The sequence below is a fragment of the Oryx dammah genome, unplaced genomic scaffold, assembly GCF_014754425.2.
Source record: "Oryx dammah isolate SB20612 unplaced genomic scaffold, SCBI_Odam_1.1 HiC_scaffold_13, whole genome shotgun sequence".
Classification (NCBI taxonomy): domain Eukaryota; kingdom Metazoa; phylum Chordata; class Mammalia; order Artiodactyla; family Bovidae; genus Oryx; species Oryx dammah.
Window position 1 is genome coordinate 25684169 of NW_024070197.1, and position 27872 is coordinate 25712040.

At 40.5% G+C, this 27872-nt stretch overlaps 2 protein-coding genes across 6 annotated transcripts in view; one reads left to right on the forward strand and one right to left on the reverse strand.

Annotated features, from left to right (window-relative positions):
* The window catches only part of IST1 (IST1 factor associated with ESCRT-III), a 36094-nt gene extending 15942 nt beyond the window's left edge, over positions 1-20152 (forward strand). The window contains exons 2-10 of one of the 5 annotated variants that reach the window (XM_040253198.1): positions 6633-6735; positions 7090-7322; positions 8619-8706; positions 13682-13765; positions 14279-14389; positions 15338-15538; positions 16319-16411; positions 17460-17508; positions 18794-20152. In XM_040253198.1, the coding sequence (XP_040109132.1) occupies positions 7258-7322; positions 8619-8706; positions 13682-13765; positions 14279-14389; positions 15338-15538; positions 16319-16411; positions 17460-17508; positions 18794-18993 (891 nt within the window). In that variant the 5' untranslated portion in view covers positions 6633-6735; positions 7090-7257 and the 3' untranslated portion in view covers positions 18994-20152. Of the gene's footprint in view, positions 1-6632; positions 6740-7089; positions 7323-8618; positions 8707-13681; positions 13766-14278; positions 14390-15337; positions 15539-16318; positions 16412-17459; positions 17509-18793 lie in introns of all 5 variants that reach the window. The other 4 variants (XM_040253196.1, XM_040253197.1, XM_040253200.1 and 1 more) reach the window with 4 other exon arrangements.
* Positions 20153-20691: 539 nt separating this feature from the next.
* The window catches only part of PKD1L3 (polycystin 1 like 3, transient receptor potential channel interacting), a 76740-nt gene continuing 69559 nt past the window's right edge, over positions 20692-27872 (reverse strand). The window contains 7 exon segments of the mRNA XM_040253195.1: positions 20692-20810; positions 21613-21748; positions 23117-23218; positions 23664-23874; positions 25163-25323; positions 26129-26273; positions 27528-27540. Coding sequence (XP_040109129.1) covers positions 20698-20810; positions 21613-21748; positions 23117-23218; positions 23664-23874; positions 25163-25323; positions 26129-26273; positions 27528-27540 — 881 coding nt within the window. The 3' untranslated portion in view covers positions 20692-20697.

Below are 27872 nucleotides of genomic sequence, written 5' to 3' on the forward strand. Positions count from 1 at the left end.
GCTCTAATACTTTGGCCACCTGATGCAAAGAGCCGGCTTATTAGAAAAGACCCTGATACTGGGAAGGGTTGAAGGCACGAGGAGAAGGGGATGACAGAGGAAGAGGTGGTGGATGGCATCACAAACTCAATGGACATGAGTTTGAGAAAGCTCCTGGAGATGGTGAAGGACAGGGAAGCCTGGTGTGCTGCAGTCCATGGGGTTGCAAACAGTCGGACGTGACTGAGTAACTGAACAACAACAATGGCCTGGGGCGTATCTTGTGGTTTTGTTTATGGTTTTATGATTAAACAAGCCTGCTTCATTGAACACTGTTCCAATAGCTTTTTTTAACTTACAGTGGCCTCCCAAAGTTTCCTAGGTTTCCTTCTCTGTTTATAGTCCCCTAACTGGGACTTCTACAACTACTTGTATAACTATCTTCTATCCCTATCACTATTGTTTATTTAGATTTTGAATTCAGATGCACTTAGATTTTATTCTGAACTCTTAACCATTTAGTTGCTGGCTGATCTTGGGCAAGTGCCTGGTAGAGTAAATGACAGCCCTAGCTACTGTTTTTTCTGCCTTTCTGCTTCCCATCTGTCTCTGGTTATGAATGCCTTCGGAACAAGGATACCGTATGGATCTAGGCAGCACAGAACTTGCTGTAGCACCTGACATCTAAGTTTTGAATTGATGTTTTCAATTTAGGATTATGAGGCAGGTGGCATAAACTGTAATTAATGTCATACTTCAACTGTACTGAACTTGTGTTTTTCATAAAACTTCTCGTTCTCTCTGGTACCTGGATTTTAGATGCATCACTCACTCTGCCTGAGATAGTCACACCGTGTTTTTTACTTTATGAATTTTGTTTGTCCTTCAGGGTTTGGCTTAGGCTTTTCCTTCTCCCTAGAAAGAATTCTGTAACATCCCTGAGTAGGTTACATGTCTTTTCTGTAGAGTAGGTTTCTTAATCTTGACACTTAATGTTTTGGGCTAGATATTTTTTTGTTTGGGGCAGAGGCACGGTCCTGTTCATTGTAGGATATTAGCATCTCTAGATGCCTACTATATATGCTAGTAGCATCTTCTCCAGTCACAACAACCCAAAAGTCTTCATTCATTGCCAAATGACTGTGGGCAAAATCGTTTTCAGTTGACAACTCCTCTAGAGGTATAGTTCTTAGCAAATAGTATTGTAATTGCCAGATTTTCTTAGCTGTTTTTTCCAGTAGAGTGTAAGGTTCTCTGATCACAAGGATTGTGCCTTTTTTGTTTGTTTGTTTTAATCTCCAGCATCTAGCCATTGTCCGTCATAATCAGTAATATTTGTTAAATGGATTGAACATAATTTAGTATAATGGATCCCAGATATTTACCATTGTAAACTAGAGCTTGGATTAATTATTAAGTGAAGGATGAAGTATTCTGAAGGGCAGTTTCACAGAAGGAAGATAGTGGGTATTGGGTTTATACACAGGCAGACATACTATTCCTAATGTTCGTCTTTACATTGGGTATCTTTTTTGATTTGTCCTTTGGTTACTTTGTTAGACCTAGCTCCCCCCCCATCTTTAAAGATGTATATTTTATTGAAATATAGTTGTTTCAGGTACACAATGTTTCAGGTACACAGCAAGGTGATTTGGTTATACAAATACACATATATTATTTTTGAAATTGTTTTCCATCATAGATAGGGTTTTATAAGATACTGACTATAGTTCCCTATGCTGTACCTTTGTTGTAAACCTTTGTTGCTTGCTGCATAGCATAACCTTTAAAATTAGAAATCTAGCATTCTATTCCTACTAACTCAAACAGGTAGAATCAGAACATTGTAAGTTTTAGGCAAAAATTCATATGTATTCTATCTAATACTATATTGTACATATGTATATGTATATGAAAGCTTTTCTGTTCATCTCTGTTCTTTAGTGCTTGGAGGTCTTTGGTAAACATTTCTTATCAAGCTTCACTTGATAAAGGCTTGAGAAAGAACATCAAAAAAAAGAGATGGAGAAATTGGAGAACATAAACTAAATGAAATGGAAGCACTGGAATATGAAGTAGAAAAAGTGAAACTAGATAAAAGTTAAAGATAATCATATACCAGTTGTTTTAAAACATGACTGGTCATTGGAAACATAACTGAAGAAAAAAAGCAATACCTGAGCATTTGTATTTTCAAAAATTTCAAGATAATTTTGATACGCATCTGGATCTTAAAAAGTGATTACAGATTTTTCTGTTAGATCCTAGTTTTGGTGATATATTATTTTTCTGTTCACCAATCATGATAAAATAGTATTAAGTGAGTAATAGTTACATAATCACAGTAGTAAAAGATGTTTATCAGTTTTCACAATCAATAGCCAGACAAAAAAGGTAATTACAATTGCAAGCCATAATGGGAACATGATTAACTTAACAATATAAAATAATAACATACAATTTTGGGGGGATCAGGCAGAGTGATGTGTGTGGTAAGTGGAAGTGTATGCATGTACATGTTTTCATTCACCCAGCCAGCCTCTCTCTTTTGGTTGGTGCATTTAATCCATTTACATTTAAGATATCTACATTTAAAGTGATTATCAATATGCATGGTCTTACTTCTTAATTGTTTTGGGTTTATTTTCTGTAGGTCTTTTCTTTCTCTTGTGTTTCCTGCCTAGAGAAGTTCCTTTAACATTTGTTGTAAAGCTAGTGGTGCTGGATTCTCTTAACTTTTGCTTGTCTGGAAAGCTTTTGAATTCTCCATCTTGCTGGGTAGAGTATTTCTTGGTTGTAGGTTTTCCCCTTTCATCACTTTAAATATATCATCCAATTCCCTCTGGTTTGTAGAGTTTGTTGAGAAATCAACTTGATAGCCTGATGGGAATTCCCTTGTATGTTATTTGTCATTTTTCCCTTGTTGCTTTTAATAACTTATCTCTGTCTTTAATTTTTGTCAGTTTGAATACTGTGTGTCTTGGTGTGTTCCTTAGGTTTATCCTTCCTGGGACTGTCTGTGTTTCCTGGACTTGACTGACTATTTCCTTTTCCATGTTCAGGAAGTTTTCAGCTGTTATCTCTTCTAATATTTTCTCAGGTCTTTTCTCCCTCTTGTTTCCTTCTGGGACCCATTTAATGCGAATGCTGGTGTGTGTAACGTTGTCCCAGAGGCCTCTTAGGCTGTCTTCATTTCTTTTCATTCTTTTTTCTGTATTGTTCTGTGGCAATGATTTCCATCATTCTGTCCTCCAGGTCATTTATCCGTTCTTCTGACTCAGTTATTCTGCTGTTGATTCCTTCTAGTGTATTATTCATCTGTTTGTTCTTTAGTTATTGTACGTCTTTGGTAAATATTTCTTACATCTTCTCAATCTTTGCCTCTTCTTTTCCCAAGATCTGGATCATCTTCACTATCATTATTCTGAATTCTTTTTCTGGAAGGTTGCCTATCTCCACTTAATTTAGTGGTTTTTCTGGGATTTTATCTTGTCCCTTCATCTGGGATATACCTTTCTGCTTTTTCATCGTGATTAACATGCTGTAATATGGTTTTTGTTTTAGCCGCTGTGAGACTGTGCTTATTCTTTCTTCTGTCTGCCCTCTGATTGATGAGGCTAAGAGGGAGAGACTGGCGATAGGAAAAGTAGGTCTTGCTCAATAAAGCTTTAATCCAATTATCTGCTGGTGGGTAGGGTTCCTTCCCTCCTTTGTAATTGTTTGGCCTGCAGGTCAATGGGTTCTGTCCTTGTTCAGTCGTTGTTGTTGAACTCTTTGTGACTCTGTGGACTGCAGCACGCCAGGCTTCCCTGTCCTTCACTGTCTCCCAGAGCTTGTTCAAACTCATGTGCATTGAGTTGGTGATGGCATCCAACCATCTCGTCCTTTGTCATCCCCTTCTGCCTTTAATCTTTCCCAGCATCAGCATCCAAAGAGGGGGCTCTTGGCATCAGGTGACCAAAGTATTGGAACTTCAGTTTCAGCATCAGTTCTTCCAATGAATATTCAGGACTGATTTCCTTTAGGATTGACAGGTTTGAAGTTCTTGCTGTCCAAAAGACTTTCAAGAATCTTCTTCAACACTACAGTTCCAGAGCATCAATTGTTCGACACTCAGCTTTCTTTATAGTCCAACTCTAGCTTTGACTAGACAGATCTTCGTCGGCAAAGTAATGTCTGTGCTTTTTAATAGGCTATCTAGATTTGTCATAGCTTTTCTTCCAAGGAGCAGGTGTCTTTTAATTTCATGGCTTCAGTCACTGTCTGCAGTGATTTTTGCAGCCCAAGAAAATAGAGAAATAGTCTGTCACTGTTTCCATTGTTTCCCCATCTTTTTGCCATGAAGTGATGGGACTGGATGCCATGATCTTTGTTTTTTGAATGTTGAGTTTTAAGCCAGCTTTTTCACTCTCCTCTTTGACCTTCATCAGGAGGTTCTTTAATTCCTCTTCACTTTCTGCCATAAGAGTGGTGTCATCTGCATCTCTGAGGTTATTGATGTTTCTCCCAGCATTTTGCATGATGTACTCTGCATATGAGTTAAATAAGCATGGTGACAATATACAGCCTTAATATATTCCTTTCCCAGCTTGGAACCAGTCTGTTGTTCCATGTCTGATTCTAACTGTAAGTTCTTGACCTGGATACAGGTTTCTCAGGAGGCAGGTAAGGTGGTCTGTTATTCCTGTCTCTTTAGCTATAAGAGGATTTACACCAGGGGGGACCTTCCTGTGCCCCTATCCCTGTGGTCAGCCCCTGCTGATCCACATCTCCACAGGAGGCCCTCCTCCACTAGCAGTTAGTTTTGGTTTAATCTCCTGTGTGGTTACTGCCCCTCTCCTCTTGGTCTTGCTGTGTGCAAAATTCTGTTTGTGTCCTCCAAGACTGGAGTCTCTGTTTCCCCCCAGTCCTCTGGAAGTCCTATAATCAAATCATACTGGCCCTCAATGCCAGATTCCTTGGGGGTTCTCCAGGCTGGGAAGCCTGGTGTGGGGCTCAGAACTTCTTTGGTATTATTGTTCTGCAGTCTGTGGGTCACCCACCTGGTGGCTATGGGATTTGATTTTATTGTGATTGCACCCCTCCTACTGTGTTAGACCTAGCCTTTGTTTGGATGTTGGGATTGACTGATGGCTCAGTGGGTAAAGAACCTGCCTGCCAATGCAGCAGACACAGGAGATGTGGGTTCGATTCCTGAGTCAGGAAGATGCTCTAGTGTAGGGCGTGGCAGCCGACTCCAGCACTCTTGTCTGGACGACCCCATGGACTGAGGAGCCTGGTAGGGTATAGTCCAAAGGATCAGAGTCGGTCGGGACTGACTAGCACTTTTGCTCTTCACTTTTTGTTTGAATGTTACGTTTTGAAGTTCACGTCCGTAATTAATAGAAATAGTGCTGTGTTGATAGAGAATGCATAGTGGTCAATGCACAGTGTTATACCCTAAAGTCTTGTAGATGATACAGGAGTGGTTTTGTTGACTGTAACTCAGCTATTCAGCAAAAGTCTTGGTAAATAATAGCCTTCTCTTGTCGAATTTATTTTATTTTGGTTTTTGTTCTTAATTTTAACTGAAGTATAGTTGATTTACAGTTTCAATTTCTGCTGTACAGCAATGTGATTTTTGTACATATACTTTCTTATTTAAAAATTCTTTTCCATTATGGTTTATCATAGGATATACTGAATTTAGTTCTTCGTGTTGTACAGTAGGATCCTATTGTTTATCCTTGTTGTTGAATTTTATATTAATACATAAAGTTTTTTTTTAGTTTTTTACCCCTTTGTATATTTCTTTGTGAGTAGATATTAATGATATTTCTGTGATCTTGGGCTGTAGCTTTTTCTAAAGGTTGAGACTTAGTAGGAGGATTTGAGGACTAAAGGTGGTAATATATATGAATTTGGATATAAATTTGATAATCTCTTCGTATCACTACCTTTGTGTTTTATGAGAGAGTAGGAGGCCTTCCTGGAAAAGGCAATGGCACCCCACTCCAGTACTCTTGCCTGGCAAATCCCATGGACAGAGGAGCCTGGTGGGGTGCAGACCATGGGGTCGCTAGGAGTCGGACACGACTGAGCAACTCCACTTTCACTTTTAACTTTCATGGATTGGAGAAGGAAATGGCAACCTACTCCAGTGTTCTTGCCTGGAGAATCCCAGGGACGGAGGAGCCTGGCGGGCTGCTGTCTGTGGGGTCGCACAGAGTCAGACACAACTGAAGTGACTTAGCAGCAGCAGGATGCCTTCCTGCTTCTGTTTTTTTATCACCTTACCCCTATGCCAGTACATAGATTAGATACTCATTTCATCCATCCCCAAGTTCTTTCATCTCTGTGTTCAAAATAGATCTCAGTGCAATCACTTCTACCATTACTGCTGACTATCCTATCCTAAGCTGTTTTCATCTTTTGTTTGGACTGCTCTAATAGCCTTGTCCTTGGTCCTCTTACTTCCATTATTCTCCTCCCCCAATCAATTCTCCACACAACAGCCAAATGACCTTTAAAAAATGTGAGTCACATCATGTTATTTATCTGAATTTAAAAATTACTCTGGTTTATAATGTGAAATAATTCACCATCTCACTTGTCTTAATTACTGAACTAATTTTGGCTTGAAAGTAATCACCATGCTTCTTATCTTTTCCCAGGAGGAACAACACAATATGCTGGGCTCTGGATTTAAAGCTGAGCGTTTACGAGTCAATTTGAGATTAGTCATAAACCGTCTTAAACTGTTGGAGAAAAAAAAAAGTGAGTGGTCCATGCTTGCCTTACCTTTTTTTTCCTAGAATACATGGTTGAGTCCTAGCACCTTATTAGCTCTTTCAGGCTAGCAGTCTGAAGTCTTAGGGATGCCATATCCTCTAAGTTTTGGATACATTTCTGCTATCTTTTGTGACTAGTTAGACTGAGTCACTTTTTAACAGGGAAAGGGGCATACTCTCTGTATGGAATAGATAAATGACTACACAAACACTATTCTCACCTAGACAAGGTAGCAAATTCTAGATTAGATGAGATGATCCTAAGTTTGCTAAGGAAGGGTGAGCTAGGATATAGTAGAAACACCGACTTTTCTCTTTTGGGGTGGATGTCTGCCTGCAGGCCAGGGCCCATGTACTACTGCTCTGTGACTGGAGTGGGATTTGTGCTTTAGCGGAATTGGCCCAGAAAGCAAGGAAAGAGATTGCTGACTATCTGGCTGCTGGGAAAGATGAAAGAGCTCGAATCCGAGTGGAGCACATTATTCGAGAAGACTACCTTGTGGAGGCCATGGAGATCCTGGAACTGTACTGTGACCTGCTGCTGGCTCGATTTGGCCTCATCCAGTCTATGAAGTAAGCCGTTTTGTCCTTTTTTCCCCCTTCATCGAGATGTAGTTGATTTTGGAAGAAAATTCACGTATTTAGTGTGTGCAAGTGTACAATTTGATGAGTTTGGGCCATAGGCATATATATAGCTGTACACATCATCGTAAGTTAAAAAAGCAGTTGTCATCTCCAGAAATTTCCTTGTATCTCTTTTTTTTGATAAGAACACTTAACATAAGATCTGCCTTAAACTGTTTAAAAAAATTTTTTTATAAAAAAATATATTTTTTGCTGCTTTGGGTCTTTGTTGCTATGCATGGGCTTTGTCTAGTTGTGGCAAGCGGGGCTGCCCTCTGGTTGCAGTGCTCCGGCTTCTCTTTGTGGGGGCTTCTCTTGTTGCAGAGCATGGCCTCAAGAGCTCTTGTGCATAGTAGTTGTGGCACATGGGCTTGGTTACTTCGTGGCTTGTGAAATATTCCAGGACCAGGGATCAAACGTGTATCCCCTGCGTTGGCAGGTAGATTCTCAACCACTGAACCACCAGGGAAGTCAGTTCTTAAACATTTTTAAGCACTCAGTACAGTACTATTTAACTGTTGGCACAGTGTTATTCAGTAGACCTCTAGATATTTTTCATTTTGTAGAACTATAATGAAGTAAGGTATTCTGATTTGAAGATTAAATCAAATCACCTCTGGAATTTGAGAAAGGAATGTTACTGGCCTCTTCCTGTGTGTGGGGAGCTAGCACTCAGGGACTACCACTTCATGTACACAAGGATATTTTTCCTACTACTCACTTGAGGGCCTGATCTCAGTGTAGACTACTGTTGAAAATGTGAAATCTGAAATCAGGAGGCCTGAATTTGAGCCTTGGCTCAACCATTTGCTGACTTTGTGACCATGGGCTGGTTTCTTAGTTTGAGATTTTCCCCCAAAATTGGATGACAGAAATGTCTCTAAGCCTAGAGTTATTGTGAGGATCCAGTGAAATTTGTGGCTCAGACAGTAAAGCTTCTGCCTACAATGTGGGAGACCCGGGTTCAATCCCTGGGTTGAGAAGATCTGGAGAAGGCAGTGGCAACCCACTCCAGTGTTCTTCCTGGAAAATCTCATGGATGGAGAAGCCTGGTAGGCTACGGATCCATGGGGTCACAATGAGTCGGACATGACTGAGCAACTTCACTTTCACTTTTCACTTTCAGTGAGATTTGTGAGATTGCCTTAGAGGAGGTTATCAAGTATGTGATACAGATGGGGTTTTGTTTGTTTGAAAGAATATTAAATTTTACTAATTTCCCCCCCTCTCCCCCACCTTAATTAGGGAGTTAGATTCTGGTCTGGCTGAATCTGTGTCTACATTGATTTGGGCTGCTCCTCGACTCCAGTCAGAAGTGGCAGAGCTGAAAATTGTGAGTACAACCAGTTTCAGTGATGCATGTAGTTTTTCTTGTTGTTAGAAAGGTTGGTTTATATATGTCACTTGTGCTTACTTATTTTGTACCCTTCTCATGCTGCCTTTGAAAAAGGCTTTGTGAAATGGTTCATAGAATGGAACTGTTCATAGAGTAGCACAGTGTTTTCCAAACTTGAGTAGTTTTTCTAAGAGACAAAGTTACATATAATCCATGTTTTTTCTTAAATTACTTTTATTGTAATGTCATTTAAGTATGTTTTTAAACAACTGTAAGTCAGTAAAGTTACAATAATATTAAGGGAACAGATGTTTTGTTTCATTCATTTGTTCCAGAAATATTTATTGAGTCAGTGTTGTGCATTACATGGCTACTGAGAGTGCAGTGGTGAGTACTCTTATAGCTACTCTTATAGCTTAGAGTCTGGCAGGAGACACAGACATTAACTGAAAAATTACCTGCCACAACATGGATATGGTACTGCTCAGGTACAAATTCAGTCGAGTTGTTTTCTCTATTTTCTACGTCTTTACCAGTTATTCACTTGGATATTGTCTCAGTCTTATCTCCCACCTATCTTATAAAATTTCCTTGTCCTCTGTATGTTTTTATTTAAGAGCTCTTTTTAAGTCTCTGAATATCTGTTTTTTAAATCATCTATTTTTTTTGTTATTGTTGTTTCATGGCTTCACTGTCTTCTAACTCTAGGAATATTATAGTCCTTCATAAACTCTTCTTGTTTCTCTAATGTTTGTTTACTTCTGTTTCTTAGATTTAAACTGTTTTTATAGTAGAGGGTTTTCTGAAAGGTTTGGCTGTTTATTAAAGACTGAGGTACTGAAAATGGATTGGAACCTCTTGTGTGCTTAGGTGGGTCTTAATGCCAGATGCCAATTTTTTTGTCTCCTTTTTTTTTTCTTCCAGTTTTAATGGGATATAATTGACAATACAGGACTGTATAAATTTAAGATGTACAGCATAATGATTTGACTTATATCATGAAATAATTATCACAATAATTTTGGTAAACATCTATCATCTCGTATTGTTTAGATGCTAGTCGTGTCCGACTCTTTGTGACCCCTGGACTGTGGCACGCCAGGCTTCCCTGTCCTTCACTATCTCCTGGAGTTTGCTGAAACTCAACGTCTGTTGAGTTGGTGATGCCATCGAACCATCTCATCCTCTGTCACTCCCTTCTTCTGCCTTCAGTCATTCCCAGCATTGGGGTCTTTTCCAGTGAGTTGGTTCTTTGCATCAGGTGGCCAAAGTATTGGAGCTTAAGCTTCAGCATCAGTCTTTCCAATGAATACTCAGGATTCATTTCCTTTACAATTGACTGGTTTGATCTCCTCACTGTCCTAGGGACTGAAGAGTCTTCTCCAGGACCACAGTTCAAAAGTATCAATTCTTTGGTGCTCAGCCTTCTTTATGGTCCAGCTGTCACATCCATACATGACTGCTGGGAAAACCACAGCTTTGATTGTACAGACCTTTGTCGGCAGGGTGATGTGTCTGCTTTTTAATATGCTGTCTAGATTTGTCATAGCTTTTCTTCCAAGGATCAAACATCTCATCCATCTGGGCATTTCAGATGATACACTCTGCATATCAGTTAAATAAGCAGGGTGACAATATACACCCTTGACATACTCCTTTCCCAATTTTGAACCAGTTCGTTGTTCCGTGTCTAGTTCTAATGGGTGCTTATTGACCTGCATGTGGGTTTCTCAGGGGGCAGGTAAGATGGTCTGATATTCCCATCTCTTTATGAATTTTTTGGTTTGTTATGATCCACACAGTCAAAAGCTTGGATATAGTCAATGAAGCAGAAGTAGATGTTTTTCTGGAATTGTCTTTTTCTATGATCCAGCAGATGTTGGCGGTTTGATTTCTGGTTCCTCTGCCTTTTCTAAATTCAGCTTATATATCTGAAAGTTCTCAGTTGATGTACTGTTGAAGCCTAGATACAAAATTAAAGAAATAGAAAAAGAGTTTTGTGAAGTGAACTCTTTATAATTTACTCTCCACAATTTCATGTATAACATACAGCAGTGTTAATTATATTTATCACTGCATCTCTAGTCCTTACAGTACATTGCATCTCCAGTCCTTGTTTATCATTTTAAAATTATAATTTTATTGGAGTATAGTTGGTTTAAATGTTGTTTGTTTCTACTATACAGCGAAATGAGTCAGCCATATGTCTGCATATATCCTGGCCCCCCACCTTCGGAGTGCCTTCCTGTTCAGGTCACCATGTGCATTAGGTAGAGTTCCCTGTGCTCCACAGTATGGTCTCAGTAGAGTATCAGTCCCAGTGTCCCAGTTCCTCCCGTCCCCTGCCCTTTCCTCCTTGGTGGCCATATATTTGTTTTCTACCTCTGTGTCTGTTTCTGCTTTGCAAATAAGATCATCAATACCATTTTTCTAGATTCTACATATGTGCTTAATATATGATATTTTTCTCTTTCTGACTTACCTCAGCTGTATGACACTCGAAGTACATCCATATCTTTGCAAATGACTCAACTTCATTCTTTTTTATGGCTGAGTGGTATTCCATTTTATCTATATACCATATCTTCCAAAATTCATGGACATTTAGGTTGCTTCCATGTCCTGACTATTGTAAATATACTGCTGTGAACATTGAGTACATGTATCTTTTTGAATTAGGGGTTTATGCCCAGTAGTGGGATTGCTGGGTCAAAGGGTAATTCTGTTTTAGTTCTTTAAGGACCCTCCATACTGTTTTCCATAGTAGTTGTGTTAATTTACACTGCCACCAGTGTAAGAGGGTTCCCTTTTCTCCATACCCTCACCAACATTTGTTGTTTGTGGTTTTTTTTTTTCCATGATGGCTATTCTGACCATGATGAGGTGATACCTTACTGTAGTTTTTATTTGCGTTTCTCTAATAATTAGTGATGTCGAACATTTTTTCATGTGTTTGTTGGCCTTCTTACTTACAACTGAAAGTTTGTAGTACCTTTTGACTGCCTTCATCAATTTCCCCTTCTCATCTCTAACCACAAATCTGATCTCTTTTTTTATGAGTTTGTTGCATGTTTCTGTTTCTTTTCTAAGTGTAATTGACCTACAGCACTGTGTTGTTCCTATTACACAGTTTAGTGATTTTTCTATACATTTCAAAACGATCATAATTCCGGTTATGATATGTCACCATACAAACAGATTAGTTATTGACTATATTCCCCAAACTGTACATTTCCTGCTCATGACTCATTTGTTTTGCAAATGGAACTTTGTATCTCTTAGTCCCTGGATTTCCTCTTCCTGCTCCCCTCTTGTAACCACTTTGTCTATAACTGTTTCTGTTTTGTTAGTTCATTTGATTTTTTAGAATTCCACATATAAGGAAGATCATGTGATATTTTATTTCTCTGACTTATTTCACTTAGCATAATACCCTACAGGTCCATCCATGTTGCAAATTGCAAGATTTCATTTTTTTTTAAGTGAGTGAGTAATATTCCATTGCATATATGTACTGCATCTTTATTCATCTATTGATGGTCACTTGGGATGATTCCATTTCTTGGCTGTTGTAAATAATTCTCCAGTGAGAATAGGTGTGGATATGTCTTTTCTAATTAGTGTTTTCATTTACTTTGGATAACTACCCAGGAATGGAATTACTGGATCAGATATTAGTTCTGTTTTTAATCTTTGGAGGAATCTCAATACTGATCTCCATAGTGGCCACACCAATTTACATTCCCACCAACAGTGTATGAGTGTTCCTTTTTCTCCACACCACCACCAACACTTATTTGGTGTTTTTTCTTTTTTTATTATAGCCCTTCTGACATGTGTGAGGGGATATCTCAGTGTGGTTTTGATTTGCATTTCCTTGATTAGTGATTTTGAGCATCTTTTCATGTGCCTGTTGGCCATCTGTAGGTGTCCTTGGAAAAATGTCTTATCTGCCAGTTTTCTAATTGGATTGGTTTTTGGTGTTGAGTTCTATGAGTTCTTTGTGTATTTTGGATAATGACCCCTTATCAGATACATTGTTTGTGAATACCTTCTCCCACCAGTAGATGTAGCTTTTTTATTTTGTTGATAGTTTCTTTCACCTTACGAAAGCTTTTTAGTAGGATATAGTATCATTTGTATATTGTTGCTTTTGTTTCTTGTGCCTGAGACATACCCAAAAGAATATTACTAAGACCAGTGTCAGAAGAGTGTACTGCCCTATTTTTTCCTAGAAGTATTATGGTTTCACATCTTATGTTTAAGTCTTTAATCCATCTTGAATTCATTTGTGTATGGGTTGAGAGAGTAGTCCAATTTTCCCACTATCATTTATTGAAAAGGCTGTCTTTTTCGTGTTCTTGCCTCCTTTGTTGTAAATGAATTGCTCATGTAACTGTGGGTTCATTCTTGAACTCTCCATTCTATTCCATTGATCTGTTTGTTTTCTTTGTGTGTGTGCGCACACGTGTGAGCCAGTACATACTGTTTTGATGACTGTGCTTTTTAGCATAGCTTGAAATCAGGGAGCATGATACTTCCAGCACCAATTCATTGTAGGATAATTTAAACCATTTCTCAAGGCCCTCTAGACTGTCAGGAACTAGTTTCCTTTCCTTGGGTTGGTCATTTTCCTCAGAGAGAAATTTTCCTATCTTCTACATGGAAGGTATAAGCTAGCTAGCTATGTTTTTGAAAGCATGGGGGAGAAGGAAGCCAAAGGTATCACTCTCTTGGGGAAGACTTTCATTTAATTCTCCTGTTCGAGTAGATATTTCTGGTCTCTGCTGTGCAGTTCAGTGGATGGATGAATAAACAGTAACTAAATGAATTAATATGTACTTTTTGAGGCTTTGCAGGTCCAGTCTTTTGGAAATCCTGAGTAGAAGCGTGTTTGCTATTGATAGGAGGAAGCTTGAAGCCACCTGTAGGAGTGGTCTCCATTTTTATTTACTGTTCTTTTTCTCTGTAGGTTGCTGATCAACTCTGTGCCAAGTATAGCAAGGAATATGGCAAGTTATGTCGGACCAACCAGATTGGAACTGTGAATGATAGGGTAATGAATGTACTTGTTAAACATGGACCAGTGGGTGGGGTGGGAGCAGGTTATTTTACTGCCTGCAGTGTTTCTAGTGGGTATCACTGTATGTAGCATTCGTTTAAGATTGCACATTTCATAGAAAGAAGGCTGGCTGGCAGTGTAGTCAGTCAACTCCTTAACCCTGCCCAACACCTCTGATTGTGAAGCTCTGTCACCTGCATCATTCCTGATTCTATCCCCTGTCCTTTGTGCCACTTGTGATATATGGAGGTAGAAGTGAGGCGGGGAGAAAGATGGGTGAATTCAGATGTGGCATGCCAGTGTCAGTCTTTGCACATAAGTAACCAGAGTGTGAGACATACATACACATGTTGTGCTTTGTGACTGAAGAAAAGAATAACTGGTTGGAACTTTTCTTTTCTCTCCATTGACTTGTAAAATGAGAGAAACAAAGTTTTAAAGTGATACAGGATAGGCTTAGGCTGGTTTATATAGATGCATGTTAACCCTGGATCTTTCGCTTAACAGCTAATGCACAAACTGAGTGTGGAGGCCCCACCCAAAATCCTAGTGGAGAGATACCTGATTGAAATTGCCAAGAACTACAATGTGCCCTATGAGCCCGACTCTGTGGTCATGGTGAGTTTAGAGTCCTTAGAATACAACAGAAAATGAGTCTCTCTAGATCACTGTCTTTGAAAAAGAAGCATATTCTTTGCACTCAACTTTGCATGTGGGAGTTGAAGCCTTTGTCCAGTTAGTGCTTTTGGGTTAGCAATAAATAAGCCTGCATCTCTCTCACTGAATGTTTAAGGATCAGAAGAGATGAATGACTAAAAGCACTTTAAAAAGGTACAGACTTTGATACAAATATAAAATGGCATTATTGCTACTTTTCAGTGAAGTTCAAGGAACTGGGTAGCAAGAAAAGCCCCAAGACCCAGAACAGATCTTGAAACATTTTTTGGGTGCCTGCCATGTGCCCCAGAAAGCTGAGAATACAGAAAAGATAAAAACAAGGCCACTGTCCTAAAGAGGCTTACAGTGAAAGGTAAATATGGAAGTAGTAATTCAGAGGTTATGGTTGATGGGGGAAGTAGATGTTTTGGTGTGCTGCTCAGACGACCTTCCCCCCTACTCCCCCCCGCCCAGTTACAGGCACACTTCAGGACAGAAGCATTTATTCCCCCATCTCTTTGATGACTGGTGGCTCACACAGCTGAGTGTCCCTCCAGCGGTGGCCCTCTTAGGAGAGAGCTTCCTTACCCAGGGTCTTTCCTGGGGGCAGCTTGTATCTGGTCATTGCAGGGGATTAAAGACTGCCCCTTTGCCCCAATTGGGAACATGTGCTGTAGGCCCATCCTAGCTCCAGAACTCTCTGGGGGAATTAGCCAAGCCCTCTGTTGTGAAGGCATGGCAGCCTAACTTCTTACTTTGCTCAGGCCTGCTTCCTTCATGTCCCCATAGGTCTCTATCCCAAGAGACCTCTCCAATAAACTTCAGTCATGCCTGTCTCCATCTCAGAGCTTCTTGGGGAACCTAGCCTGTGACAGGGCCTGATGATACGGGTTTCTCTCTTTTTCTTAGGCAGAAGCTCCTCCTGGAGTAGAGACAGATCTTATTGATGTTGGATTCACAGATGATGTGAAGAAAGGGGGCCCTGGAAGAGGAGGTGGAGGCGGCTTCACAGCACCAGTTGGTGGACCTGATGGAACAGTGCCAATGCCTATGCCTATGCCTATGCCATCTCCAAACACTCCTTTCTCATACCCGCTTCCAAAGGGACCTGTAAGTATACATACAAATAAGTGTGGATGTAAACTCTAGAAAATGTAATAGATGACAAGCTGGTTCTGTGAGCGCACTCAGGAGTTGTAGGTAACATTTGGTATAGTTTATTGATTAAACTGTGGGAAAAAACAGCATTGGGATTTGGAGAAAGTCTTTTGGTTAACCTACAGGTAATGAAGCAGGAAAATATAGAGAGATGGTGCTAGAAAAAACTTTGTGTGGGTTTTCTGGGACTTGTAGGTATACTAGTAGCTTTTTCCAAAACTGAATAATCATCACTTATTGCCAAGTAGAAAAACATCTGTTGTAAACACGAAGATGAAAGTCACTGCTAGTAAGAAAGTCTGGGGACTTTGCTGGTAGTCCAGTGGTCAAGACTCATGCTTCCACTGCAGGGGCGTGGGTTCAGTTCCTGGTTGAGGAGCTATGATCCCACATGTAGTGTAACACCCCCTACCTCCCCAAAGAAAGTGATAATAATCTCCATTTGTGGACTTAAAAGCAGTTAGTAATTTGATGAATAAATAGTCTGGCTACAGGTCTTGAAAAATCTAGGTCTTGCTGATGACATGTTGTCTCATGTCCTTTTAGGCACTTTTTTGGGGGGCTCTTGAATACACATTAAATACCTATCTTAAATATATATTATTCAGTGTGAATATATTCACATTGAGAAAATAGTTGTATACACACGTATTTATTTCTCTCTTCCCATATACGCACTTCAAAAATTGCAGATGGGGCAGTGTCTCTTATGTTGCCTTTCTCCTCTTGCAGTCGGATTTCAATGGATTGCCAGTGGGAACTTATCAGGCCTTTCCCAATATTCATCCACCTCAGATTCCAGCAACTCCCCCATCGTATGAATCTGTAAGTGCCTGAGCCTTTTATAAGCAGCAGGAGAGAGAATCCCAGGAAGAGAGAGCAAAATAATGGCCACAGGGAAGGCAAAGTTTTGATCAACTCCTAGTACTGGCATTGCTATATGCTTTGGATTTTTGTGTTGCTTTAATATTACCCTGGAAATGGGGCGTGGTGGTGGCGGCAGCATCATTGGTGGCAATGCTTTGTTAGCAGTTAACAGCCCAGGAATCAGGAAGGAGCTGCAGACCCTAGAAAATTCTAGTGGGGCACCTAATAATTTTATTTTTTAAAGAGTAACTAGGCTGAGAATCATTTTGACCTGGTACAATCTTGGTGGTAGAATATAAATACTGGTTTTATAAATTCTCAACACCTTATAAAGGAATAACAGCTAGATATTTGTATTAAACAGAAGTATCAAGTTTAGTAAATTTTGGCCTATAGCATTAATTTTATTTTTAGTCTTATACTTAAAACTTGCTGGTATCAGTAATATGCTAATGATGCCTTGAACTGTAAATGGTTGTCACAGCCTTGGTTCAGAATTAGATGACTTTCCTGCCAGCCTTCTTTCCTCCTCTAGGGAGATTCCCCTGTTCCTGAGCTTGCTTAGTGTCCTTTCCTTTGGTTTTTACCTTGGGCCTGAGTTTTTATGTTTTGGCTTTGCACGCATTGAAGCTTTGCCCACAACTGTTCCTAGGAAGGAAGTAGATGATCTTTGTTAGTATTTGAGGACTTGGTTCTTGGAGGTGAATGTGATGGTTTAGAATGCTTTCTCACTGTCTGGAAGGTGAAGGTATCAGATTAAAGAGAGATGTTAATGATGTGATAAGAATTTTCTTTTCCTCTGCTTGGCAGTTAAAGAGTTCAACATGGTATCTGTCTGGTGGGAAGGAGATCAGGAAGAGTACAGGGGGCGGAGGGGCAGTTTCTTGGAGCAGGTTTGTTGGTTTTGCTGAGCAGCTTGGCTTTTGCCACACACATGGGCCTGTACCATTACCTTCACCACTGAGGCCGTTGCTTTCTCTTCTGGTAATGATCTCTTATGTTTCAGGTTGATGACATTAATGCTGATAAGAATGTGTCTTCTACACAGATTGTTGGTGAGTGTGAGTCAGAAATCCTTTGAAGGTTTTCTCAGTACTGAACCCTTTGTTGTTTGCTGTTTTCTCATCACTGTTCCTTCCTCAGATGGTTTTTATGCTTCTGGGAGTCTACCCACATGCCCATTGTCTCCCCAAATGCAGTATGGTGGAAACAGAACTCAGGATTTCCCACTTCCAAAAAGAAAAGGTCTATCCTGGCTCCAAGGAATCTCCCAAATTACCTTTTTCTGTTAATAGTTATCATTATTCTTTGTCACTTTCTAGTTGTCCATCACCCTCAAGTTCTTTATGTTCCTGCTGCTTCAACTGCCACTGTGCTTGGAAATACCAAAAAAGTTTTCAAATTTGGACATTAAAGAGGGGGAAAGAGGCATATATCATGAGTGAATGGCTTAGTGATTTTTCACAAAGCAAGCATGTTCATGTAGCCATTCACTGAAAAAATACTACCAGCACTCCAGAAACCCGTTATGGGGGAGGGGTTACTTAAAAAAAAAAATTTTTTTTTAACACTTTATATTGAGGTGTAGGCAATTAACAATGTTGTCACAGTTTCAAGTGAAGGGACCCAGCCATACATAGACATGTATCCATTCTCCCCAGAGAAACATAACTTTTTAAAATTGGGGACAGTTTTATTGAGGTATAATTTATGTACAAAAAAATACAGAAATGTATTTGACCATTTTTTAGGTGTATCTACACACACATTATGTAACCACCACCTTAGTAAAGGGAAGATTTCTATCACCCCAGAAAGTTACCTTGTGTTCCTTCCCAGTTAGTTCCACTCCAGAGGCAAGCACTGTTCTTATTTTCTAGAACTTCGATAGAAATGGAAACGTACAGTAGGTAGAGAGGGTGATGATTTTAACTTTTTAAATATAAAATGGAAGATTAGAAACAAGATCACATTCCATTACATTGAACAGTGTGGATGTTAACATTCCTTATAAATTTTTTTGCTCTTCGCAGTAGAATTCTAGGACCACTCCTTGGGCTTTATTATTACGGGAACAGACCTTTGTGAAAGGGGATAGTCCGTTTAAATGAATCCTTGGTACCTAAGCCCTATGCACCACACTTTGACTTCCCCTTAAACTTTTTCTCACTGTAGGAGAATAAAACAGATATATTCAACTATAATTAGAAAATGTAGCCATTAATTGTCCTGAAAATTTTTATTGACTTCTAGAATTTTTTTTTTTTAAAGCAGTGTTTCCTTCTGGGCTTTGAGCTGTTTTTCTGGTGTGTGTAACACTATGCTCCTTACTCTGATTAGGTCCTGGGCCCAAGCCAGAGGCTCCTGCAAAGCCTGCTTCAAGGCTCACAGACACCTACGACAACTTTGTGCTGCCAGAGCTGCCGTCTGTGCCAGACACACTCCCAACTGCATCTGCTGGTGCCAACACCTCAGCGTCAGAGGACATTGACTTCGACGATCTTTCCCGGAGATTTGAGGAGCTAAAAAAGAAAACATAGGCCTCCTAAACCAGGCAAGGTCCAAGTTCTTGGAGTTGAGACTGAGCAGTTTTTCCTTGTAACAAAGAATCTCCATGAAATTCTGTTTTATCTGTTAACCATCACTGAGCACACTCTCCCTCTGGGCTCTCTTCCTGCTCTACCAGACTCTGCTGCTTTCCAGTTCTCCATTGCTCCCAAGAGACTAACAACTGGGGATGATGAGGTTGGAGCAGCTGGCTCCTGGCAGCCTTTCTTGTCCATTTCCTGTCAGTGTGATCCCAGGTTCTCTCCTTCCTGTTCCACCATCCCTCCACAGGGCAATGAGAAGGTGAAATCATTGTGGGGAGAGATGGCTGGATGGTGGTGGAGAGGACTTCCTGAAGCATCTCAGCTCTGTGCTGAGGTTCCAGACTTAGAAACAAACCCTCTGTACAGAGGGATTTGTGGTGAGTGAGATTCAAGGCCAAGGTGTGTATTTTCACATGAATGGGGAGAGAAAAAAATGGCTCAGGAAGCCATTATAACAGTTCTCAGAAGCTGGGTCTTCTCATTGACATGCACACTACTCCTTGCTGCAGGGCACTGTTCCATCTGGATCCAGTTGCGAAGTTTATTTGGAAAGTTGAAGGCCTCTCTTAGTTCTACTGGATTCTCAGGGAGCCCTCTGTGGCCTTTGCTTTATTTTGAGTGCTATGTCTCCCTTTTAATAGAGGGCAGCACTGTGTAAATTCCTGTTTTTTCCCCATGGCTTTCTGTTGGATTGTATTTGGCTATGTACTGAGCAGAAGTCACCAGTCAAGGCTAAGGTGGGCTTCCAGTAGCCTTAATTAAAGTCTCTTGAGTAGTGAGCTGGAAAGCCTACAGATTATTGAAAAGGGATTCCTGTTCTCATTTGAAGACTTTATGATCAAGAGAACCTCTACAAACTGATCTCAAATAAATTTTTGGTGCCTGTGTGGCTCGAATTGTTTTGCTGCTTCCCTCAATGGATGAGACTAACCCTTTTGCCCCCTAGCTAAGGCCATCTTTCCCCACAAGGGTGGCGTTGGGATCAGAAGATATGACTTTGGCTTCTGTGTGGTAAATCTGTACATACTCTATTCAAGCAACTTTAATGTTTTTGGTTGATTTGTATCTCATGGCTCAGTAGCTGCTAATAAAGTTAAAAATATTGTGCCCTGGTTTCTCCACTGTTTGGGTAAAATGATGAGGGGCAAATTCAGCTTTTAGTGGATAGTATTTTAAGCAAGTAACCGATATTGGGTACAAGTTAGACCTTACTTTTGCTCCCTGGATAATGTGGATGGACAGTTGGGGAGTAAGAAGCCCCTTTTGATCTAATTGTAAGCCCAGATAGTAATCTGGGAGCTGGCATGGTTACTTCTCTGTGACAGCACTCGCCCTGAGCCAGATCTCATGCTTGTGTCTTTGATTATAAAGTTGCAGTGAGCTTACTTGTGACTCATATTTTTGGAACATGAATGGTAAGTGCTCTCTAACTTGCTGCTAGGCAGCAGAGTTGGTTCATCCTGAATTACCCTTGTAGTGTTAACCCTTTTCTGGTAGTGCCAAGGGCATTTTTGATACTTCACTAGGAAAATTAACAAAATATACTGTAAACATTTCCCAAAGTACACCATGCAAAGATCAGTGTTAATATACTCAGAAGTAATAAGCCACGTGAGGAGACAACAGCATTAAGGTAACTCACCTTTTAAACCTTCATTTTTCCGTGGCTGTTGCTGTTAGGGCTGTTCGCTTACATGTGCTCTGATGCTGCTGGATCCCTAACAAACTTGACAGCTTCAGCAGCAGCATATCCATCAGTGTGGCCTCTCTCGCAGTCTGCTGAAAGACAAAAGGAAAAAAGTGAGGAAACTGAAGTTGTTGCTAATGTTGGAAGGAAAAAGTACCAAAGGTGTGATTTTTTAAAGTAGATATAAAGATACTGTTTGCTTTAATGGTTTACTGTCAGGCCTTGTCAGCAGTGTTTCTGCTACTTAACAGTTGAGAACCAGATATTTTAGGACACTGGATATAGAACATGTCATCAGTCGCTCAGTCATGTCCAACTCTTCGCGACCCCCTGGACTGCAGCATACCAGGCTTCCCTGTCCATCACCAACTCCCAGAGCTTGCTCAAACTCAGTGTCCATCGAGTCGGTGATGCCATTCAACCATCTCACCCTCTGTCGTCCCCTTCTCCTCCTGCCTTCAATCTTGCCCAGCATCAGGGTCTTTTCCAGTGAGTCCATTCTTAGCATCAAGTGGCCAAAGTATTGGAGCTTCAGCATCAGTCCTTCCAATGAATATTCAGGACTGATTTCCTTTAGGATGGACTAGTTTGGTCTCTTTGCTGTCCAAGGGACTGTTACGAGTCTTCTCCAACACCACAGTTCAAAAGCATCATTCTTCAGCGCTTATGGTCCAATTCTCACATCCATACATGACTACTGGAATAATATACTTTTAGTAAATTGGGTTTCCTAATAAAATGGTTGACAGCATTATGGAGACTAATAAAGGGAATATGCTGATACTGTGTGTTATGTCAATCTGTAATCTTAAGAGCTAAATCTGAGCTTTTCCAGGGATAAAAAAATCATGATACAGCTTATAGCTTAGTTACTGAGTTACTTACCTTAAGGGATTTCCTTTCTTTACCAAAGGCCATTAAAATGGCAGAAACAAAAAGGTTAATGATCATAAGTACCATCAAAACAACATAGGTGAAGATAAGAAAGGAGCCCAGGACTGGGTTCACAGCAGTAACCTGGAAAGACAATGGAACACTTTGGGTTTAAACACTGATAGTTTAATTTCTGCTTTAAAAATGTAAAATATGTGCTAATACTTGGGATATATTCACATAAAAACATTTCTGCCTGGTGGAAACTAGAAAAGCAAAAATACTAAAAAGGAAAATACTTTTGAGTGGACAGAAGAGCAAGAATGACTTGACTCTAAGGGTATATAAATAAATATGCCTTCGGGGCTTCCACAAGAAGATAACAGGTAAGTTGTAATGGAATTATAAATGACTCATGGGAATTTCCTGGCAGTCCGATGCTTATGACTCTGCACTTTCACAGGCTTCCCTGGTGGCTCAGATGTTAAAGCGTCTGCCTGCAATGCAGGAGTCCCGGATTTAAACCCTGGGTTGGGAAAGATCCCCTGGAGAGGGAAGTGGCAACCCACTCCAGTACGCTTGCCTGGAAAATTCCATGGACTGAGGAGTCTGATAGGCTACAATCCATGGGGTCACAAAGAGCCATGACTGAGTGACTTCTCTTTCTTTTTTCTGCACTTTCACTGCTGAGTGCCCAGGTTCAGTCCCTGGTTGGGGAACTAAGATCCCACAAGCTATGCAGCTAAAAAAAATAGACTCAAAGCCCTCGTGAGTTTTGGCAAATCTAGAAAATACATCTAAATACAGAAGCTTCAAGGAACAGCAAGAGCATATTGAAAGAATACATAGAAACCAGAAATGATAATGGAGATAGTCTCTGCTACTCCATGCAATTTCTACTCTTAACATAGGATATCATAATGATAAGCTTTGATCAAAATCTTGCCAGTTTCACTAATCTGAATTGGGATCAGGGAGTTTTTTTCTCCCTGATCAAATCTATATATGTTAGTTTTGGGGACCCAAAACCTCATCTGGGTTTCCTACTTTATTTTTTATGTCTAATAGAAAGGGATTTGTGTAGGTAGTTCCTGGGGGAAAATGACAGCCCTCTGTGACTACTATTTGTAAACATAAATACTATAGTTCTTTGTGGAACTGTACCTCCCTAATTATTATTCCAGGTCATTTCCAGCTGTACACTTCAAAAGGCTATTGAGAAGGCAGCAGCAATCATGTTATTCTGTCTGAGAGCCCTGTGTCTTTGGCAGTAAGATTGAGGATACAAGAAATGAGGAATGTGGGACTGTGTGCTTAGAAAAGGAGGTAACAGCCATTCAAAAGCTTTATCTATAGGTGGTACCGCAAAATGATGGCAAAGGTTCTAAACTTCTCCCTCTTCCAGCATGTAATGGTACAGTAGAGGTTGCTTTTATAAGCAGTTCTCGTTTGATGTATTAAACCAAACACAATTCTGCAAGGAAACCAGGAAGAGATTTTTTTTTTTTTTACCTCCTTGTGATGAGAGATTCCCATCAGGAGACTGACAACAGTTACCGCTGAACTGAGAAAAGTTCGGTAGTCAGAGATGCTCCATCCAAACAGCAGGTTAAACTGAAAAAGAAGAGTCAGGTGGGCTTGGCAAGCAGCAGAGAGGGCTTCAGTTTGGGTCCTGAAATGGCTATAATGATGAGGTCAATGTAGACCCAATGGAATGGAAATTAAAGAATATCCTTAGTGGCCATTCAAATTACTATGCCTTAAAACCATACAGAATTCCTTTGTGATCAGTGTTTTCATGTAAGTTTACTTGACTTTCATATCTTGTGAGTTAAAATGTTATCCCCATTTTAAAGATGAGAGAAATGTATTGAGCTTATAATACTGCTGGTTAAATATGGACATAACACAACTAAAACCAGCTCTTTTCCTCTACTATCGTCTCCAAAACACTGCCAGCTTGAACTGTGACTTTCCATTTAGCAACCTTTTCTAAGGAAAGCAGTGTGACTCCAAGACCACAGTACTCAGGACAAGACACACTAGGACGGGTGCTTACCGCAATGGCATAGCCTGTCAGCAGGATCAAGATGACCAGCAAGAAGCCCACTGCCTCGTCCCAGGCTTTGCTGAGTGTTCTGTCAATGACCCGCAGCCTGGGGTTTTGATACAGCAGGCTCCATAGCTGAACTGTTGCCAAAAGGACTAGGAAACCCATGAGGTGAATGACAGCTGAGTTGACTTTAACTGCCTGATAGAAGTTGATGAACCTGTGCCAAGGAGAGCAGACACTCGGGATGAAGTCTGTGCCATCAACTCCTGTGATGTCAGTGTCTCCAGGGCTCCTACTCAAGTGTAGCAGCTCTGTAAGTCCCATTCTTGTTGACAGAACGCCTCTTGCCAGTGTGGCTTCCCATGGATGTGAGCACACTGGCACAAGGCCACATACTCGACTGGGAGCAGTGCTGTAGAAACCTTGGAATGCAGCCTCTAGCTGGCTGCTCCTGATTCATCCTATCGATCCTAAATCTGGAGTTATCAAGAATCGGGGCCAGCCTCCACCACTGCTCTAGTTTCAGATCTTTCCTTTCAGAAGAGATGAGTTACTAACAAGATGTATAATAACGCCAATCTGTTTTCTGTAACACTCTAATCCTATGTTGTTCTCTAACAGTGGTAATTGATCCTCTTAATAGATTTAACAGTGCTGAGTAGAGAGATGATTATAGAAGTAAGGGGTGTTACTCACCAATTGTTTTGTTGGTTTCTGTAGTTATGTGAGAGATGCATTGATAATTTTATGTTGCAGCAACTAGGTTACTTGGAAAGACTTCCACAGACATGAGTGAACTGGCACTTTTATTGTGATTACATGTAGCAGTGCCACACAGCAGGCAAGACCTCAGTGCCACTGCACTGAGGACTGCACGCTACACCACTGCCCCTGCACGAACAACCCTCTATAAGGCCTTCCTGGGACACTGCCTCAGTCTTAACAGATCCGCAGCCCGGGCTATTGAGCACTGCAAGGTTAGAAAAGCACCACGTGGCAGTACTTTGGGAAATAAGATACTTTGTCTTTCCCACAAGAAAGACCAAAGAAGTTACCCCAAAGTGGCACCAGACTGCTGCTTGGTAAGGATGAGCTAAAGGATGAACATCCCTTCCCAGAAAGCAACCCTCTTTGGATTTAGAGATGTTCCATGTGGTGTTCTATTCAAAGAATGATCACTTGTCATGTCAGGACTTCATTCCTTGGCCAAGGTGCAAAATAACCCAATTCCAGGCCCTTGCTATATGAAATTTAATTGTATTATCCTAGATTAACATGTACCTAAGTACTATGAAGGCAGAAGAGCTTTTCATATATCATTAGCAGTTAGCAGTTTCTAGTTAGTTATGTTCTTCACTGTGGACAGTAGTCTGTGTTTAACTGTGATATTATACAAATAGAGATCTGGCAGAGAGGAAGAGGGGAGTTTGAAAGAATACTTGTGTAGCCAGTAAATTCTGAGCATCAAGTAAGAATATCCTTTGCTCCCTCAGGGTCCTTCTTACCTGTCTCGGTCATAGTGGTATTGTACCATGTGTTTTTTATGTAGAGAAATAAGTGTCAGGTCAAGTCCCAAGATGACAAAGCTAAGGAGGATTATGCTCATATCTAGAAGGTTTCTTTTCCTCATGAAGAACCTCCACCTCTGCTGTTTCAACTGGCGACCCTAAACATAAGACACCACAGTCACTATTGCTTGCCTGAAAGATCACCTAGGTCTTTCCCCAATAAAGTGTTACGAACTCTGGGAAAGCACTCAGCCAGGGACTGTTCAGATCCCTAAGTTGGACACAATCGTTCTGGTCTCAGTTCTGCCTTGTAGTCATTCAGAGCTGCCACTTACAGAAAAGTTGGCCTTCCTTAAAACAACTGTAATTGTATACATTCATCATGTTGCTTAAACTTAATAATAAAGTTTCTCAATTAATTAAAACCCTGAAAACAAAATATTGCGTGTGGCCTAAGAAATGCTTTTTGGGTACAGTCATCTGAGTGTTACCTTATATAGGGGTGATGTGTGTGCTAAGTCGCATCTGACTGCAACCCGTCAGGCTCCTCTGTCCATGGGATTTTAGGCAAGAATACTGGAGTGGGTTGCCATGCCCTCCTCAGGGGAGCTTCCTAACCCAGGGATGGAACCTGCGTCTGTTAACATCTCCTGTGTTGGCAGGTGGGTTCTTTACCACTAGTGCCATCTGGGAAGCCCCAGATAGGGGTCATGTAACTACAAAAAATTCTTTCTATATACTTAATTTTTTAACTCTAGAAAACTGGAAGAACTACTTGGTGGAAGGCCAGTAGGTTTAACTGAACTCAGTCTTCCAGAAAGGACCAAAATCATAGCCATAATCCTAAAAGCAGCTCCCTGTGGTTCTCCAAGTAATACCTGGCAACACTGAGAATTTCTTACAATATTTTCAGTTCACCTGTGCAAAAGCATAGTAACAGACCAGTAGATAGATGACTTTCACCTGTGCAAAGGCATAGTAACAGACCAGTAGATAGTAGATGACTTGTGACATGACAGACCAGGCAAAGTTCTTTGATATCTGAAGGGAAGTTAAAATGTCCAGTCTCATGGAGGTGAAGAAAGCACCTGAGAAAAAGAAAGAACACCTGGAGTTAAGAACCTTTAAATTTGCCTTCTGCCCTTCCAACTCTCTTTCAGATAACCCCAAGTGTTCCTGTACCATCCGTTTCCAATTTTCCTGAGTCTCTACATGTCACTTAGTATTTCCTCTAGAATTGTTATGAATATTAAATGGGATCATGTATGCAAAGCCACTGGAAGACTGTGTGGATTGCACTGAAAGTCAGGAGAGGATTATACTGTTGATCCCACGTAGAGGACAGTGTCTTAACAGCTGTTAACAGGTGTCCCTCTTACCAAGTCAGAATGGCTATAGAAACAAACTGACTAGCTGTACTGTTGCAAAATGATGTTTCAGAGACTTGATGATTTCAGTGAAAACTGTGGGGTGAATGGAATTAAATGGAAGTGTGGTACCTTTGTTTAAAGCTTTAAAAAATACATTTCAGAAATTAGTATGATGAAAAAGATTTGAACTTTTTCAAATTTAGACACTTCCTATATGTAAAGCACTAACATTATCCCATGAATACTAACAGTATCCCCTGCATACTCAGATGTTTATGAAGACAGACCAGAAAGCTTTATAAGATCATGAGATGTTTATAGATATAAATTTTTCATAAAGCCCCCAAATACTAGAACTAAGATGCACCCCCTGTAGTAGAAAGTACATTTAAGAACAAAAGGAATTCCTGCCTTACATAGCTAGCTCTCATGGGGAAAGCCAGGACTTTCCCCATGTTTATTTTACCTCTAGTTTTTGAGTAGTTAAAAACCCTGTGAAGACTCGGGAAGCTTTCATGTTTCATTTTGAAACAAATAGCAAAAGTGGTCTACTGTGTGGGCCTGGGAGGAAAAAAATTCTGATTAGAAGTAAAACCTATGGTCATAGGACACTTGTGGGCAAATTATGGGGGAGAGGGGAAAGGAAGGAGGATTAGGGCAGACTTCCTGTTAAAGGGGGAGGAATTGAACATACCCAGTTTCCCTCTAATCCCTTCCAAAATGCCACTGACAGTGAAGGAATTAAAAAAATGACCCAAAGATAAAGAGGAGGTGGGCAGATGAGCCTGGAACTGGAAAACAGCTGAATGACACTGCCTGAGAAGATTCAAGAAAGCTGAAACCTAAACCAGCAGCACAGGAAACCCAGAAGGAAGCTGGTTCTTAGCACAAAACCCCACAAAGGCTGAGAAACTGGAGGCATCAGGTACCTCAGAAGGTAGAAGTTCAAATAGAACTAACAGAATCGTAAGTCTGGACATAACAGTTAAAACCCAGATTTCCTCTCTCCCCTTTACAACTATGTTATTTACTACCCATCCTGCCTTCCTAGTAACGTTGAGTCAGAATCTGAACTCAGGACACCAGGTATATTTGTGAGTAGTACTCCACTGGAAAAGGGAATTCAAAGAAAGTTTAAATATTGCATGGTGAGACCCTTCCCATTTCCCTTCCCTTATCTGGCTCTGAGGAGTCTTAAAGGCTTACATCCTCAAGGCAGGGGAATGGAGGGGGTCCTCTCTCTCTGCAAACTGCTCCCCAAAAGAACAGATACTACCTGACTAGTTCTGTCCATGCACATGGTGCTTCTAATCAGCACTTATTTGGTTTTTACTGCC